General features: G+C 47.7%; 1 protein-coding gene across 1 annotated transcript in view; it reads right to left on the reverse strand.

Moving 5' to 3' along the window:
- The window catches only part of LOC145350685 (uncharacterized), a 107,270-nt gene extending 91,276 nt beyond the window's left edge, over positions 1-15,994 (reverse strand). Inside the window, exons 1-3 of the mRNA XM_080199895.1 lie at positions 15,968-15,994; positions 15,756-15,857; positions 5,778-5,840 (exon numbers count right to left, since the gene is read on the reverse strand). Coding sequence (XP_080056021.1) covers positions 5,778-5,840; positions 15,756-15,857; positions 15,968-15,994 — 192 coding nt within the window. The remainder of the gene's footprint in view (positions 1-5,777; positions 5,841-15,755; positions 15,858-15,967) is intronic.
- Positions 15,995-16,258: the final 264 nt, after the last annotated feature.

The following is a 16,258-nucleotide window of genomic DNA, read 5'->3' on the forward strand; positions in this document are numbered from 1 at the left end:
TAAGATGCTCTCTCAGAGAGTCGGTGCAGTCTCAAAGGGCCAAATGGCTTCTTCTGCACTGTAGGGATTCTATGATTCTACACTTAAAGGAATACAGGCCTAGTCTGTACCTAACCTCCCATTTTAGACCCGATATCATTCTGCTGAATCTTTATTCTACCTCCTTAAGATGCAACATATCCTTCCCAAAGTGCATTTCTTCAACAGATATTTAGTCACAGAGAAACACAGAGACACATGAAGGCCAAGAGCTTTCTATTAAAAGCCAGATAAGGTTCCTTATGTGAATCTTTTGAGAAATATCTTTAACATTGCCTTACATTTAACTAGTTCAGTGAATGGCAAAGTGAGATTCTTTTGTACCGTGTTGTGTCAAGTTCTATTGCTCTGCCTGTGGATCGATGGGAAGATGTTGGTATTGATTAAGCAAGCACTACTTTATTCTACTTAAAAGATCAATCAATGCGTGCCTCATCTCTTTCAGCTGGTTTTGTGTGAATAATCTCTCAAGGATCTCAGTTCAAGCTGATCCTAACTGACCATTAGAGAATGGTTATTGGATTAAAACACAGAGCACCATAAATTTTTGTGTCGCAGAATGGATTCATACAATGGTTACAGCATGGGAGGAGACCATTCAGCACATCGAGCTCAGACTAGCTCACTGCAAGAGCAAATTAACAGGTCTTACATCCCTGCCCTATCCCCACAGCCCTACAAAATCTTAATATTTCAGAGACTTATCCAACTTCTGTTCGAAAACCTTGGCTATCAGACTCTCAGGCAGTGCATCCCACATCCTATCCACTCACTATGTGTTTTATTTCTTGTTCATGGGCCGACATTTATTCCCCACCCCTGAGAACATTTAAGAGTCAACCACATTGCTGTGGCTCTGGAGTCACATGTAGGCCAGACCAGGGTAAGGACAGCAGATTTCCTTTCCTGAAGGACCTCAGTGAATTAGATGGGTTTTTATGACAATTGACAATGATTCCATGGTCATCAGTAGATTCTTAATTCCAGATTTTTTACAGTATTCAAATTTCAACAACTGCGATGGTGAGATTTGAACCTGGGTGTCGAGAACATTACCCTGGGCCTCTGGATAACTGGAGCAATGACAATACCACAACACCACTGCCTCATTATCATCATTGCAGCTTCTTCCAATTGTCTTAAGTTAATGTCTTCTGGTTCTCGACTCTGCCGTCCAGTGGGGACAGTTTCGTCCTGTCTACTCTGGCTCAGGTCACTGTCTGTGCAGAGTCTGCACGTTCTATCTGTGTATGTGTGGCTTTCCTCCCACTACCTGACAAACGTACTGATTAGGTGCATTGGCCATGCTAAATTCTCCTTCAGTGTACCCAAACTGGCACCAGAGTGTGGCAACTAGGGGATTTTCACAGTCACTTCATTGCGGTGTTAAGTCCACTTGCAACTAACTTGATAAACTTAACTAAATAAACTTTAAACTTGGTTTTAAAATTCTTATCCTTGTTTTTAAATATCTCCCTGGTGTCATCCCTCCCTCTCTCTGTAATCTCCTCCAGCCCTACGCCCCTCCCTCTCTCTGTAATCTCCTCCAGCCCTACGCCCCTCCCTCTCTCTGTAATCTCCTCCAGCCCTACGCCCCTCCCTCTCTCTGTAATCTCCTCCAGTCCTACGCCCCTCCCTCTCTCTGTAATCTCCTCCAGCCCTACGCCCCTCCCTCTCTCTGTAATCTCCTCCAGTCCTACGCCCCTCCCTCTCTCTGTAATCTCCTCCAGCCCTACGCCCCTCCCTCTCTCTGTCATCTCCTCCAGTCCTGCAAACTTCTAATTCTGGTGTCTGAGACACCCCTGGTTTTAATCACTCCATCACGGGTCTCTGTCCCTTTAGCTGCCTGGGTCCTGAGTTTTGGATGTAATTCGCTCCATAAACATCTCCGTCTCTCTACCCCTCATTCTTTCTCGAATATGGTCCCTAAAACATTGCTCATTTGCTGTTCGATTCCTGGCTTGGGTCGCTGTCTGTGCGGAGTCTGCACATTCTCCCCATGTCTGTGTGGGTTTCCTCCGGGTGCCCCGGTTTCATCCCACAGTCCAAAAGACGTGCTGGTTAGGTACATCAGCTATGATGAATTCTCCCTCAGTGTACCTGAACAGGCATTGCAGTGTGATGACTAGGGGATTTTCACAGTAACTTCACTGAAGTGTTAATGTAAGCCTACTTGTAACAATAAAAGAAAATTTTAAGTAAAGATTTTATCCTGCTTTTGCCACTTATCTGTGGATGAAGGTGGTATGGTGGCACAGTGGGTTAGCACTGCTGCCTCACAGCACCAGGAACACAGGTTCGATTCCGGGCTTTGGTCACTGTTTGTGCAGAGTCTGCATATTCTTCCCTGTGTCTGCGTGGGTTTCCTCCGGGTGCTCCAGTTTCCTCCCACAGTCTGATAGACATGCTAGTTAGGGTGCATTGGCCGTGCTAAATTCTCCCTCGGTGCATCTGCACAGGCGCTGGAATGTGGCGACTAGGGGATTTTTCACAGTAACTTCATTGCAGTGTTAACGCAGCGACGTTAAATAAATTTTTAAAAGTAACAACTCTATCCCACTTTTGCCACCTATCTGCAGACGTGTGACCGAGATGGGTAAGTGTGGGCTCACACACAGCGAGGAGAAGGGATCAAGCTTCCTTTCACAGCCGCGAGATAGCGTAAACACAGAGAGCAAACATTCGGCACTCTCTCAACATGTTTAAACACTTCAGGTCACATTGATCGCACTCAACAGATGAGCTGTACCCAAACCAAAGCACAGAAGTGGGCTAATTGCAGAGATGGCCTGACAAGATCAGCTAATGTGACCGATTAGGTTGGCTGGATTTTCTGGGAGCCAGCCACAGTGTATTTTACAAACATCAGTCACTTTGTTAATGCAGTGAAAAGGAATGTTTGCTGAACGCACACAAAAACATACGCCAGCAGTGCAAACACTCGAAAGACAATTTTCTGACAGCTTTGCTATTTTTGTAACTTTCAAGTGCTCGGTTCAGCCTCGTGCTTAGGTGAGTAAATACATAAATATGTTTCCTGTGGTCAGAACGTGCGCTGCTTTGAGAGGACAATCATCTTTTATTTCCTCCTCATTACATTTTTCCAAAGCTTCACCGTATTTATTCATTCATTCGTGGGGCATGGGCGTCACTGACTGGCCAGCATTTATTGCCCGTCACTAATTGCCCGAGGGCAGTATCCCTCTGAGGGTGAACTGGCGCGGCAACAATAATCTCTCCCTCAGTGTCAACAAAACGAAGAAGATTGTCATTGACTTCAGGAAGTGTAAAGGAGAACGTGCCCCTGTCTACATCAATGGGGACGAAGTAGAAAGGGTCGAGAGCTTCAAATCTTTAGGTATCCAGATCACCAACAGTATGTTCTGGTCCCCCCCATGCTGACACTATGGTTAAGAAAGCCCACCAACGCCTCTACTTTCTCAGAAGACTAAGGAAATTTGGCATGTCAGCTACAACACTCACTAACTTTTACAGATGCACCACAGAAAGCATTCTTTCTGGTTGTATCACAGCTTGGTATGGACTCCTGCTCTGCCCAAGACTGCAAGGATCGACATAATGTAGCCCAATCCATCACGTAAACCAGCCTTCCATTCTGTCTACACTTCCCGCTGCCTCAACATAGCAGCCAGCATAATTAGGGACATAAACTGACAATGTTGTCAGTTTAGCTCAATGGGCCAAATAGCCTCCTTCTCCCATAGAATCATACAATCCCTCTAGTGCAGAAAGAGGCCATTCAGCCCATCAAGCCTAAACTAATAACAATCCCACTCAGGCTCTATGCCCATAACCCTACATATTTACCCTAGCTAGAACCCCCTCTCACTAGGGCCAATTTAGCATGGCCAATCCACCATCTCGCACATCTCTGAACTGTGGGAGAAAACCGGAGCGCCCAGGGGAAACCCACGCAGACACGAGGAGAACATGCAGATTCCACACAGGCGAGCTACCCGAGGCCAGAATTGAACCTGGGTCCCTGGCGCTATGAGGCAGCAGTGCTTAACCACTGTGCGGCCCTGATGCAAGAATGATAGGGGTGGGTGGGGACTGAGACAGTGGGGATGGAGAGGGACGACAGGAGGAGGGAGAGAAAGGAACAGGAGGATGAAGAGAGGGAAGGGCAGGAGGGCGATACTGAAGTGGGGAGCAAGGCTAGGGGTGTCTGCTCACCTTAGAACCTTGTAGATAATCAATGACTCATATACTGTTCAATAAGTATAATCTTTGTATGCTGTAGTTTCTTTACTAACTGTAATACAGTTTGGAACATGGGTTTTCTGTGGTCCCAGAGTATCGGAGCCAAATTTAACGGAAAATCACTCACAGCATCCACAAGAAACCAACCTTTGCCCCAGCTCAGAGCTGCTCAATGTGGCAGAGGCTCAGGGCCGAATGGCCTTGGTCCTGAGGCCTTTATTTATTTCCTGCAGTCTGTTGTCCCAATGCTAATGGTGACCAGCGCTCAGGGTAGGACATGGCACATAATCAAATTGCTCAGCGCCAACTTAAAAATGGAGCCGGAGGGTGGGACCTGCCTCTGGGACATGTGCCCATCACAGCGCATCGTTAGTCTGTAGAATATTGCAATCAACGGCAGTCAGCCCGGAGAGGGGGTATGTAAACGGTCTCCCCTCACATGTGAATTTGTTGTCAGGAGTTGTATGATGTCTCAATGTTGGTATGGTAGGAATTTCGGGGAGAGTACAGTGGTTAACACTGCTGCCTCACATTGCCGGGGACGTGGGTTCAATTCTTGGCTTGGGTCACAGTCAGTGTGGAGTCTGCACATTCTCCTTGTGTCTGCGTGGGTTTCCTCCTGGTGCTCGAGTTTCCTCCCACAGTCCAAAGATGTGCAGGTCAGGTGGATTGGCCGTGCTAAATTGACTCTTAGTGTCAGGGGATTAGCAGGTTAAATATATGGGTTTATGGGGATAGGGCCTGGGTGGGATTGTGGTCGGTACAGACTCAATGGGCTGAATGGCCTCTTTCTGCACTGTAGGGATTCTATGATTATAACAGGGTGAAAAGCTGAACAGTATTGAGTATTGATGACTCACGCAAGGAATTATTTCTGGATAGCGCTGAGGTGGCACATGGAATGGAGGGAGTTGCGTCAGGCATCTTGTGGAGTTTGGAACATCAATGTGATGGTGGAGAATTGCCTCGGCAACTAGAATTGCTGACAATTAGCTGAATCTAAGGGGGAAGTTGTGCAGTGGGGCTGAGTGTAACTCAGAGATACAAATAAGTTTCTCCAATTTCTACAGTTCCAACTCCGCTGGAGGGTGTTGTTTTTGCTAATGATTTCCCTGGATTAAACACAGCTTGTTAGAATAAAGCATCAAGTATCATTAACCATCAAAATCCGAACTCGAACTGAACTACGGTGGCACAGTGGTTAGCACTGCTGCTTCCCAGCGCCAGGGAGCTGGGTTCAATTCCAGTCTCGGGTCACTGTCTGTGTGGAGTTTACACATTCTCCCCGTGTCTGCGTGGGTTTCCTCCGGGCCTCCTTTACTGTGGGGATTGTATGAATTCCCCTGGTTGGCAGGACGGTAAAATTCCAGCCATTGTTACTCCAGCGTTTGCGACTGGAATACAAAAGGTACAGAGCCCGGTGGAAGTCAGAAATGTCAGAATCCTATTTTCTGGAAGTTTGCTCTTTTCCGGAAGTTAGGTTCAGAGGGATGAGAATAACGGCAAAATCTCACCTTGACAACGGTACCTTTAAATCCCTGCCTGGATTCAATGAGTCGCAACATCTCAATTTTTTTCTAGGACAAAATAGACAATGATAAATGAGTAAGAATGCAGTGGTTCGAAGATGAACTCGTTCCATAAAGCGATAAATAACTCTTGACTTCCCTCTTGTACCCCTACAGCACAGAGGGGAGAGGCAGTGAGAGGAAAGGGAAGGTGTGCCTGGTTAGCTTTGTCCCGTGGACCTGTACCCACGACCTCACCATATAGACCAATGACTCGGATGCAGTTACTGAGAGTTGTATACTCAGGTCTGCAGTTCTCACGAACTGAGATGGGTCAGTAAATGGTTCAGATCAGTAATACAGATTTCAGAGGTGGGTTAAGAAAATGGGCACAACTGTTGCAAAATGGGAAAGTGAGAGATCATCCGCTTCGGATCCAAGAGATCAGAACACTTTCTTAAATGGTGAAGACCAGAAAATGGAGGTGCAAAGAGTGTTGTATCTATATAGCGCATTTAACATAGCAAAAAACCCAAGCTCCTCTTGGGGCAGCAGGGTGGCACAGTGGTTAGCGCTGCTGCCTCACAACACCAGGGACCCAGGTTTGATTCCCAGCTTGGATCACTCACTGTGCAGAGTCTGCACATTCTCCCCTTGTGGGTTTCCTCTGGATGCTCCAGTTTCCTTTCTAACCTGAAAGACGTGCTGGTTAGGGTGCATTGGCCGTGCTAAATTCTCCCCCGGTGTACTCAAGTGTGGCGACAAGGGGATTTTCACAGTAACTTCACCGCAGCGTTAATGCAAGCCCATTTGTGACACTAATAAATAAACTGAGCATTAGAAAGCAAAATTTGGCACCAAGACACAAGGCATTCACCCCCAACCCTCGCTACTTCTCTCTCTTCTAATGTGCTCCTTTAAATCTACCTCTTTAACCGAGCTTGAAATGATATCTCTTTATGTGGCTCAGGGTCAAATTTTCTTTGATAATTGCTCCAGCGAAGCCCCTTGGGAGGTTTTACTACTTTGGAGGTGCTATGCGAATGCAGAGTATTGTTGTTGCTGCTGGCACTTTGTAAGGAAAGACAGGACAGGATTATCCGTAACACCCTTACAAAGTCAGAACTCACCAGAGCATTTTTTCCAAAACGCGTCAAGCAATGGGAGGAATTGATCCGTCGATTCAGACGTTTGAAGCTAAATGAGACCCATTGTGGTTCCCAATAATATCCCTCTTTCTTTCATTTACTGAAGTTTAAAGCAAGGTTTAAAATAACCAGAAATGGACGTGGGTAATTGGACTCAGCACATCGAAATGGAATAATTGACCAGAGCATCAGCCTCTGGTACAGCCAGAGGGTAATCTTTCTAAACTCAGAGAATAAACTTTAATATTTAATAATCCATAAACTATCTGCTGACCATCTGGCAGTGGATATTCCTGCTTTCCCATCCAGAACAGCTCCAATCTCCAACTGCAGAGAAGGACCACAGAAGCGGGCAATCACATACCAGGCTTTGAATGATCCCCGAGCATAGAACCACGCAGTGGTGTAGCACAGGGTAGGCCATTCGGCCCTGTATTGGCACTTTGGTGGATTCTCCGATTAGTTCCACTCCCGTTGCTCCTTTCCCGTGGCCAAGGGTCACCATCTCAGAGCAAGGGTTCGGCCACTTAGGGCTGAGATGTGGAGGAACCTCACTCACAGGGTGTTGAATCTTCAGAAATCTCTATCCCAGATAGCCATGGAAGCTCAGTCGTTGAGTGTATTCATAGAATCCCTACAAAGGAGGACCATTCGGCCCATCAAGTCTGTACCGACCACTATCCCACCCAGGCCCTATTCCCATAAAAGCATTTAATTACCCTGCTAACCCCCCAGTCACTAAGGGTCAATTTAGCACAGCCAGTCCACCTAACTCACACATCTTTGGACTGTGGGAGGAAACCGGAGCGCACGGAGGAAACCCATGCAGACACGGGGAGAATGCACAAACTCCACACAGACGGTGATCTGAGGCCGGAATTGAACCTGGGTCCCTGACGCAGTGAGGCAGCAGTGCTAACCACTGTGCCACCATGCCACCCCTTCAAGACAGCGGTCGATAGATTTCCAGACACTAAGGATGTCAATGGATATGGGGATAGCCTGGCAAAAAGGCACTGAGTAAAAGATCAGACATGATCTAGTTCATCATGATCTAGCCGGGCGGCACGGTGGCACAATGATTAGCACTGCTGCCTCACAGTGCCAGGGATCCGGGTACAATTCCCGGCTTGGATGGAGTTTGCACATTCTCCCCATGTCTGCATGGGTTTCCTCCAGGTGCTCTGGTTTCCTCCCACAGTCCAAAGATGTGAGAGTTAGGATGATTGGCCGTGCTAAATTGCCCCTTAGCGTCAGGGAGATTAGCAGGGTAAAATATGTGAGGTTACAGGGATAGGGCCTGTTTGGGATAGTTTTCATATAGATTCGATGGGTTAAATGGCCTCTTTCTACACTGTAGAGATTCTATGATTCTAGTTGAACAGCAGGGCAGGAATGAGAGGCTGAATGGCATTCTCCTGATCCTATTTCCTACGTTGTGCTGTGCAATGTTGAACTACTCTGTCCAACAGAACGTGGAAGAAGAAATCCCTGGAGGTAACTAGCTGGAACTGATCGAATATTCCACCTGGAAGAATGGGTTTCGCTGTACATAGCCTGATAGCACAAATTGATTCAGAGATAACAGCAAAGAAGGCCACATGAGAACAGTCCACTCTGTAAGTAGATATGAAATATTAAAATATCTTGAGGTCAGACAAGGCTCAGTGATAGCTCCAGAGTCCAAGCCCCAATCTAGAGGCTGGAACTCTGAACCCAGTGTGAGGCAATTTGATTGAAACACATCAGACCGTGAGGGCTCTTGACAGGGTTGATGTGGACAGGATGTTTCCCGGTGTGGGAGAAGCTCTAGACGCCACTCTTTCAAAATGAAAGGCTGCCCATTTTCTTTTTATTCATTCGTGGGACATGGGCATCGCTGTCTGGGCAGCATTTATTGCCCATCCCTAATTGCCCTTGAGAAGGTGGTGGTGAGCTGCCTTCTTGAATCGCTGCAGTCCATGTGCCGTGGGTTGACCCACAATGCCGTTAGGGAGGGAATTCCAGGATTTTGACCCAGCGGCTGTGAAGGAACGGTGATATATTTCCAAGTCAGGATGGTGAGTGACTTGGAGGGGAACTTGCAGGTGGTGGTGTTCCCCATGTACCTGCTGCCCTTGTACATTTAGATGGAAATAGTCGTGGGTTTGGAAGGTGCTGTCTAAGGATCTTTGGTGAATTGCTTCAGTGTATCTTGTAGATAGTACACACTGCTGCTACTGAGTGTTGGTGGTGGAAGGAGTGGATGTTTGTGGATGTGGTGCCAATCAAATGGGCAGCTTTGTCCTGGATGGTGTCGAGCTTCAAATGTTGTTGGATCTGCACCCATCCAGACAAGTGGGGAGTGTTCCATCACACTCCTGACTTGTACCTTGTAGATGGTGGACAGGGTTTGGGGAGTCAGGAGGTGAGTTACTCACTGCAGGATTCCTAGCCTCTGACCTCCTCTTGTAGCCACTGTGTTTATGTGGTGAATCCAGTTGAATTTCTGGTCAATGGTAACACCAAGAATGTTGACAGTGGGGGATTCGGTGATGGTAACACCATTTAGGGCAGAGTTAAGGACTTTTTTTTCTCTCAGACTCTATCTTACTGACCATTCACTCCACACTCCCGCTGCAGCAAGGCCGGAGAATTTGGCGGTCAACGAAATCTCCACTCACTGCGGCGGAATGGGTAAATCCCGTCGGCGTGAATGGTGGTAAGATTCCGGCTTTGGAATTCTCTGCCACGAGAGGTGTTGGAAGCAGAACATTGGAATGTTTTTAAGACAGGGCTCGATAGATTCTTAATTAATAAGGGAGTGAAAGGTTAACGGGGGTCAGCAGGAATGTGGGCTGAGGTTAGAACATAAGAACATAAGAAATAGGAGCAGGAGTAGGCCATCTAGCCCTTTGAGCCTGCCCCGCCATTCAATAAGATCATGGCTGATCTGTCGTGTCTCAGTTCCACATTCCCGCCCTCTCCCCATAACCCTTAACCCCTCTCTTATCAAAAACCCATCAACCCGCGTCTTAAAAATATTTAGCGAGGCAGCCTCCACCACTTCAACGGGCAGAGAATTCCAGAGATTCACCACCCTTTGAGTGAAGAAGTTCCTCCTCAACTCCGTTCTAAACTGCCCTCCCTTTATCTTGAGGCTGTGCCCCCTAGTCCTACTGTCCTTTCTGAGTGGGAAGAGTCTCTCCACCTCTATCCTATCCAGCCCATTCATCATCTTATACGTCTCAATGAGATCTCCCCTCATTCTTCTAAACTCTAACGAGTACAAGCCTATTATCAGATCAGCCATGATCTTATTGAATGATGGGGCAGGTTCGAGGGGCTGAGTGCCCTCCTCTTGCCCCTAATTCATATCCTCATATTTTTGGATTTGATTTGACTTGATTTATTATTGTCACATGTATTAACGTACAGTGAAAAGTATTGTTTCTTGCACGCTATAGAATAAAGCATACCGTTCATAGAAAGAGAAAGGAGAGAGTGCAGAATGTAGTGTTACAGTCATAGATAGGGTGTAGAGAAAGATCAACTTAATAAGAGATAGTTCATTCAAGAGTCTGATGGCAGCAGGGAAGAAGCTGTTCTTGAGTCGGTCGGTACGTGACCTCAGACTTTTGTATCTTTTTCCCGATGGAAGAAGGTGGAAGAGAGAATGTCCGGGGTGTGTGGGGTCCTTAATTATGCTGGCTGCTTTTCCAAGGCAGCAGGAAGTGTAGACAGAGTCAATGGATGGGAGGCTGGTTTGCGTGATGGATTGGGCTTCATTCATGATCCTTTGTAGTTTCTTGTGGTCTTGGGCAGAGCAGGAGCCCAGACCAAGATGTGATACAACCAGAAAGAATTAACATACCTACATATGTAAACAGCAGGACAGCATTAAGGGAGTGCTGCACTGTCAGCAATGTCGTGCTGCTAACTAAAGAGAAGGCCCCTGCCCACCCTAAGGCACAGGATAGAAATGATGCCCTGGTCCTCTATTTCGGAGAGGAGAGTTACTCCAGGTGTCCTGGGCCAAAATCTGTCCCTCAATCAGCATCACAAAAACAGCTGATCTGGGTCATTATGTGTGTGGGATCTTGCTGTGTTCAAACTGGTTGCGACATTTCCTACATCTCAGCAGTGACAATACTTCAAACAATATCTCATTGGTTGTAAAATGCTTTGTCCTGAGGGTGTGAAAAGAGTTATATCATTGTATAGGTTTTATAAATTTTAAATAAGAAATCTGAATCATCAAACAAGAATCACAGAATCCCTACAGTGCAGAAAGAGGTCACTCGATCTCAGAGTCTGCTCTGACTCTCTGACGGAGCATATTACCCAGGCTCTATCCCCATAACCCCACCAATCTAACCCCTGCTAATCCCCCTAATCTACACATCTTGGGACACTAAGGGGCAATTTAGCGTGGCCAATCCACCTAACCTGTACATCTTTGGACTGTGAGAGGAAACCGGAGCATCCAGAGGAAACCCATGGGGAGAACTCTTGAGATTGGAATTGAATCCAGGTCCCTGGCACTGTGAGTGTTAACCACTGTGCCACTGTGCATAAATTGCAGGTCCTCTGAATTTTAGTTGATTTTTAAATTTCTGTTCTACGAAAGAAGCATTTGAGCAAATAGCTTCCAGCGAGCATAGAATCCTTACAGCACAGAAGAAGGCCATTCGGCCCATCGAGTCTGCATCGACCACAGTCCCACCCAGGCCCTATCCTCGTAATCCCACATATTCATCCTGCTAATCCCCCTGACACTAAGGGGCAATTTAGCACGGCCAATCCAGCTAACCCGCACATCCATGGAGAGTGGGAGGAAACCGGAGCACCCGGAGGAAACCCACGCAGTCACGGGGAGGATGTGCAGACTCCACACAGGTGATGACCCGAGGCTGGAATTGAATCCAGGTCCCTGGCACTGTGAGGCAGTAGCTAATCACTGTGCCACCGTGCTGCCCAGTGCAGGCTGCAAGGTCCCTGTTCCCTGTGAACTGTGGCAGTCACAACAAACATGTGGCAAAAATCCTTGGCAAAGCTCTCCATCCAGTGGCACAGATCAGTCACAACACCAATATCAACTGTGAAATTAAACTGAACCAGTGGGAGAAACACTCGCTGTGCAATTGCACACAAGTTCACAAAGGAGGGCTGGAAATAAACACATTCCTAAATGACCTGGACTTTCCTCTAGTTACTCAGTACCCCAACATTAGGTGATAAATTAAAATATCCGCGAGACTAAAGACAGTGCAACAGTGGATCCTCCTCTGATGTGGGCCTGTGGGACATTGTTAGTGTTAGAGTGGGGACAGTGTCCTTACTCCATCAGCAAGATCCACTTGCTTCTTCCTCAGATCAGACTGAGCTCCCTCGGTGCCTCAGGTCCAGCCCCGCTGCAGCCAGGGAGACCCATCTCGCTGTTTATTGCTTTTCTCGATGTGGAGATGCCGGCGTTGGACTGGGGTAAACACAGTAAGAAGTCTCACAGGTTAAAGTCCAACAGGTTTATTTGGGAGCAAAAGCCACTAGCTTTCAGAGCGCTGTTTTTCTCACCAGTACACACCTCAAGTTTAAAGTTTATTTATTAGCGTCACAAATAGGCTTACAGGAAGTTACTGTGAAAATCCCTCAGTTGTCACACTCCTGCACCTGTTCGGGTACACTGAGGGAGAATTTAGCACAGCCAATGCACCCTAACCAGCACCTCTTTCAGACTGTGGGAGGCAACCAGAGCACCCGGAGGAAACCCACGCAGACACGGGGAGAATGTGCAAACTCCACACAGGAAGCGACCCAAGCTGGGAGTCAAACCTGGCTCCCTGGCGCTGTGAGGCAGCAGTGCTAACCACCATGCTGCCCACACGCAATAGTACACAAGAGAGAGGCATCGGAACTATTACTGAGCCAGCACGGTGGCACAGTGGTTAGCACTGCTGTCTCACAGTGCCAGGGACCTGGGTTCAATTCCCGGCTTGGGTGACTGTGTGGAGTTTGCACGTTCTCCCTGTGTCTGCGTGGGTTTCCCCCGGGTGCTCTGGTTTTCTCCACAGTCCAAAGACGCTCTGGTTAGGTGGATTGGCTGTGATAAATTGCCTCTTAGTGTCAGAGGGATTAGCTAGGGTAAATGCATGGGGTTACGGGGCTAGGAGCTGGGTGGGATTGTGGTCTGTGCAGACTGAGTGGGCCGAATGGCCTCCTCTCTGATACTCATGAATCCAGTCATGCTTTGAAGTAGAAGGGCAGGTCATGACATCCTGGCTCCCACCCTCACAAGCTCTACTTTCATCTCTGCAGTTCCCAGAATAACCTCCCTCTCTCTAGCCCGACCTCCAAGCAGACACAGTCTCCCCAAAATGCAGAGGGTACAGATTCAGGCAATCAATGGAGGAGTGTGTATGGGAGGTGTACAGCGAGGGAAGGGAGTCCCCTTCTGGACAATGAAAGAAGCACAGAAAGAGTAGAAAATGGAAGATACCTCAGCTATATGCACCTATCTATATTGGGTTAGGACTTGGTTTAATCCCGTTCTTAACCTTTTTTTTGCTTTCTGTTTACTTTTAAATGGTTTGTGGATTTATTCTGCAGCAAGAATTACTGAAATTAGCAAGGTTGATTATTTTACAAACATTGTGAGCGGCAAGATGATACAGTGGTTAGCACTGCTGCCTCTCAGGGACACGGGTTCGATTCCCAGCTTGGGTTACTGTCTGTGTGGAGTCTGCACATTCTCCCCGTGTCAGTGTGGGTTTCCTCCGGGTGCTCCCATTTCCTCCCACAGTCCAAAGATGTGCGGGTTAGGTGGATTGGCCATGCGAAGAAATTGCCCCTTAGTGTTAGGGGGACTAGCTAGGATGGGGTTCTGGGGATAGTGCCTGGGTGGGATTGTGGTCGGTGCAGACTCGATGAACTAAATGGGGTAGCACGGTGGCTCAGTGGTTGGCACTGCTGCCTCACAGTGCCAGGGACCCAGGTTCGCTTCCAACCTCGCATCACTGCCTGTACAGAGTTTGCACATTCTCCCCATGTCTGCGTGGATTTCCTCCAAGCGTTCTGGTTTACTCGTATACTCAAAAGATGTGCAGGTTAGGTTCATTGGCTGTGATAAATTGCCCCTTAGTGTAAGGGAGACTAAGAGGGTAAATATGTGGGGTTACAGGGATAGAGCTTGGGTTGGGATTGTTGTCGGTGTAGACTCGATGGGCAGCGTAGATTTCATGATTCTATGATTCTAGATGTCAGCTTTGGACTGGGGTGGGCACAATGAAAAGTCTCACAACACCAGGTTAAAGTCCAACAGGTTTATTTGGAATCACGAGCTTTCGGAGCGCTGCTCCTTCATCAGGTGAGTGGAGAGGGAGGATCACAAACACGGCATATGGACAGGGGCAAGATGATGGTTGGAATGCGAGTCTTTACAGGTAATCAGGTCTTTACAGGTACAGACAGTGTAAGCGGAGAGCGGGATAATCACAGGTTAAAGAGGTTAATATGTCAGGGTATAATTTAGCTGCACGAATCATGTTCAGAAAGTTTGTCCCTCACAAGAGGTTATTGCAGAAGGTCGAGGGACATGGAGTTGGGAGTAGGGTGTTAGCGTGGATAGAGGATTGGTTGTCAAATAGGAGGCAGAGAGTGGGGGTCAACGGGTGCTATTCGGATTGGCGGATGGTGACTAGTGGAGTGCCCCAGGGGTCGGTGCTGGGGCCTCAGCTTTTTACCATTTATATAGATGATCTGGAGGAGGGAACCGAGTGTAGGGTGTCGAAATTTGCTGATGACACCAAGATTGGGGGAATGGCAAATTGCGCGGAGGGTGTGGAGAGTCTGCAGAAGGATCTAGATAGGCTGGGTGAATGGGCCAGGAAATGGCAAATTGAATTTAATGTTGGCAAGTGCGAGGTGGTCCACTTTGGTAGGAAGAATGGTAGGAAGGACTATTACTTACGGGGCGAAAAACTGCAGCAGGCGACGGTGCAGAGGGACCTCGGGGTCCTTGTGCATGAGTCGCAAAAACCCAGCTTGCAGGTGCAGCAGGTGGTCAGGAAGGTGAATGGGATGCTGGTCTTCATAGCGAGGGGGATTGAATATAAAAGTAGGGAGGTCTTGCTGCGGCTGTATAGGGCATTGGTGAGGCCGCAGCTGGAGTACTGTGTGCAGTTTTGGGCGCCGCACCTTCGCAAAGATATTTTGGCCTTGGAGGGAGTGCAGAGGAGGTTTACTAGGCTGATACCGGAGTTGAGGGGGTTGAGCTATGAGGAGAGGCTGAATAAACTAGGCTTGTACTCGTTAGAGTTTAGAAGAATGAGGGGAGATCTCATTGAGACGTATAAGATGATGAATGGGATGGATAGGATAGAGGTGGAGAGACTCTTCCCGCTCAAAAAGGACAGTAGGACTAGGGGGCACAGCCTCAAGATAAAGGGGGGGCGGTTTAGAACGGAGTTGAGGAGGAACTTCTTCACTCAAAGGGTGGTGAATCTCTGGAATTCTCTGCCCGTTGAAGTGGTGGAGGCTGCCTCGCTAAATATTTTTAAGACGCGGGTTGATGGGTTTTTGATAAGAGAGGGGATTAAGGGTTATGGGGAGAGGGCGGGAAAGTGGAACTGAGCCACGACAGATCAGCCATGATCTTATTGAATGGCGGGGCAGGCTCGAAGGGCTAGATGGCCTACTCCTGCTCCTATTTCTTATGTTCTTATGTTCTTATGACTCAGCCTTGTGTCAGTGGGACCCACTCACCTGAACCGAGAGATATCGCCTCCATGCTGCCCTGCGCCCTCCGCCCCCAGCCCAGTCCTGAATACAGTTAAAATTGGGCTGTTCATTCCGTACTTACGTAGCGCTGATATTCCACTGAGGTTTTCGCTCGGTATAGACTTCTCCGACGAAAAAGAGGTGGGACAGCAGAAATGTGAGTAAATCTGGGCAGAGTGCCTTCCTGAAAAACACAAGGTTTTAAAATAACAATCATTTCCATACTTCTGAACTTGGGGAACAGATTCATTTAGTGGCAATTTACAAGGATATTAGAAATTACAGCACACTTACAAGCAGAGTTGTGGTGTTTAGAACCATAGAATCCTTACTGTACAAAAAGAGGACATGCGGCCCATCGAGCTGGCATGGACTTCAAAATAGCACCCAATCCCCACAGACCTATCCCCCTAACCTCACACATTTCCCATGGCCAATCCATTTAGCCTGCACATCTTTGGACACTAAGGGATAATTTAGCAAGGCCAATTCATCTAACCTGCACATCTTTGGACACTAAGGGGCAATTTAACATGGCCAGTCTCCCTAACCTGCCCAGCTTTGAACCCTAACAGGCAATTTAAC

Source organism: Carcharhinus amblyrhynchos, chromosome 12, assembly GCF_965287045.1.
Source record: "Carcharhinus amblyrhynchos chromosome 12, sCarAmb.v2.hapA, whole genome shotgun sequence".
Classification (NCBI taxonomy): domain Eukaryota; kingdom Metazoa; phylum Chordata; class Chondrichthyes; order Carcharhiniformes; family Carcharhinidae; genus Carcharhinus; species Carcharhinus amblyrhynchos.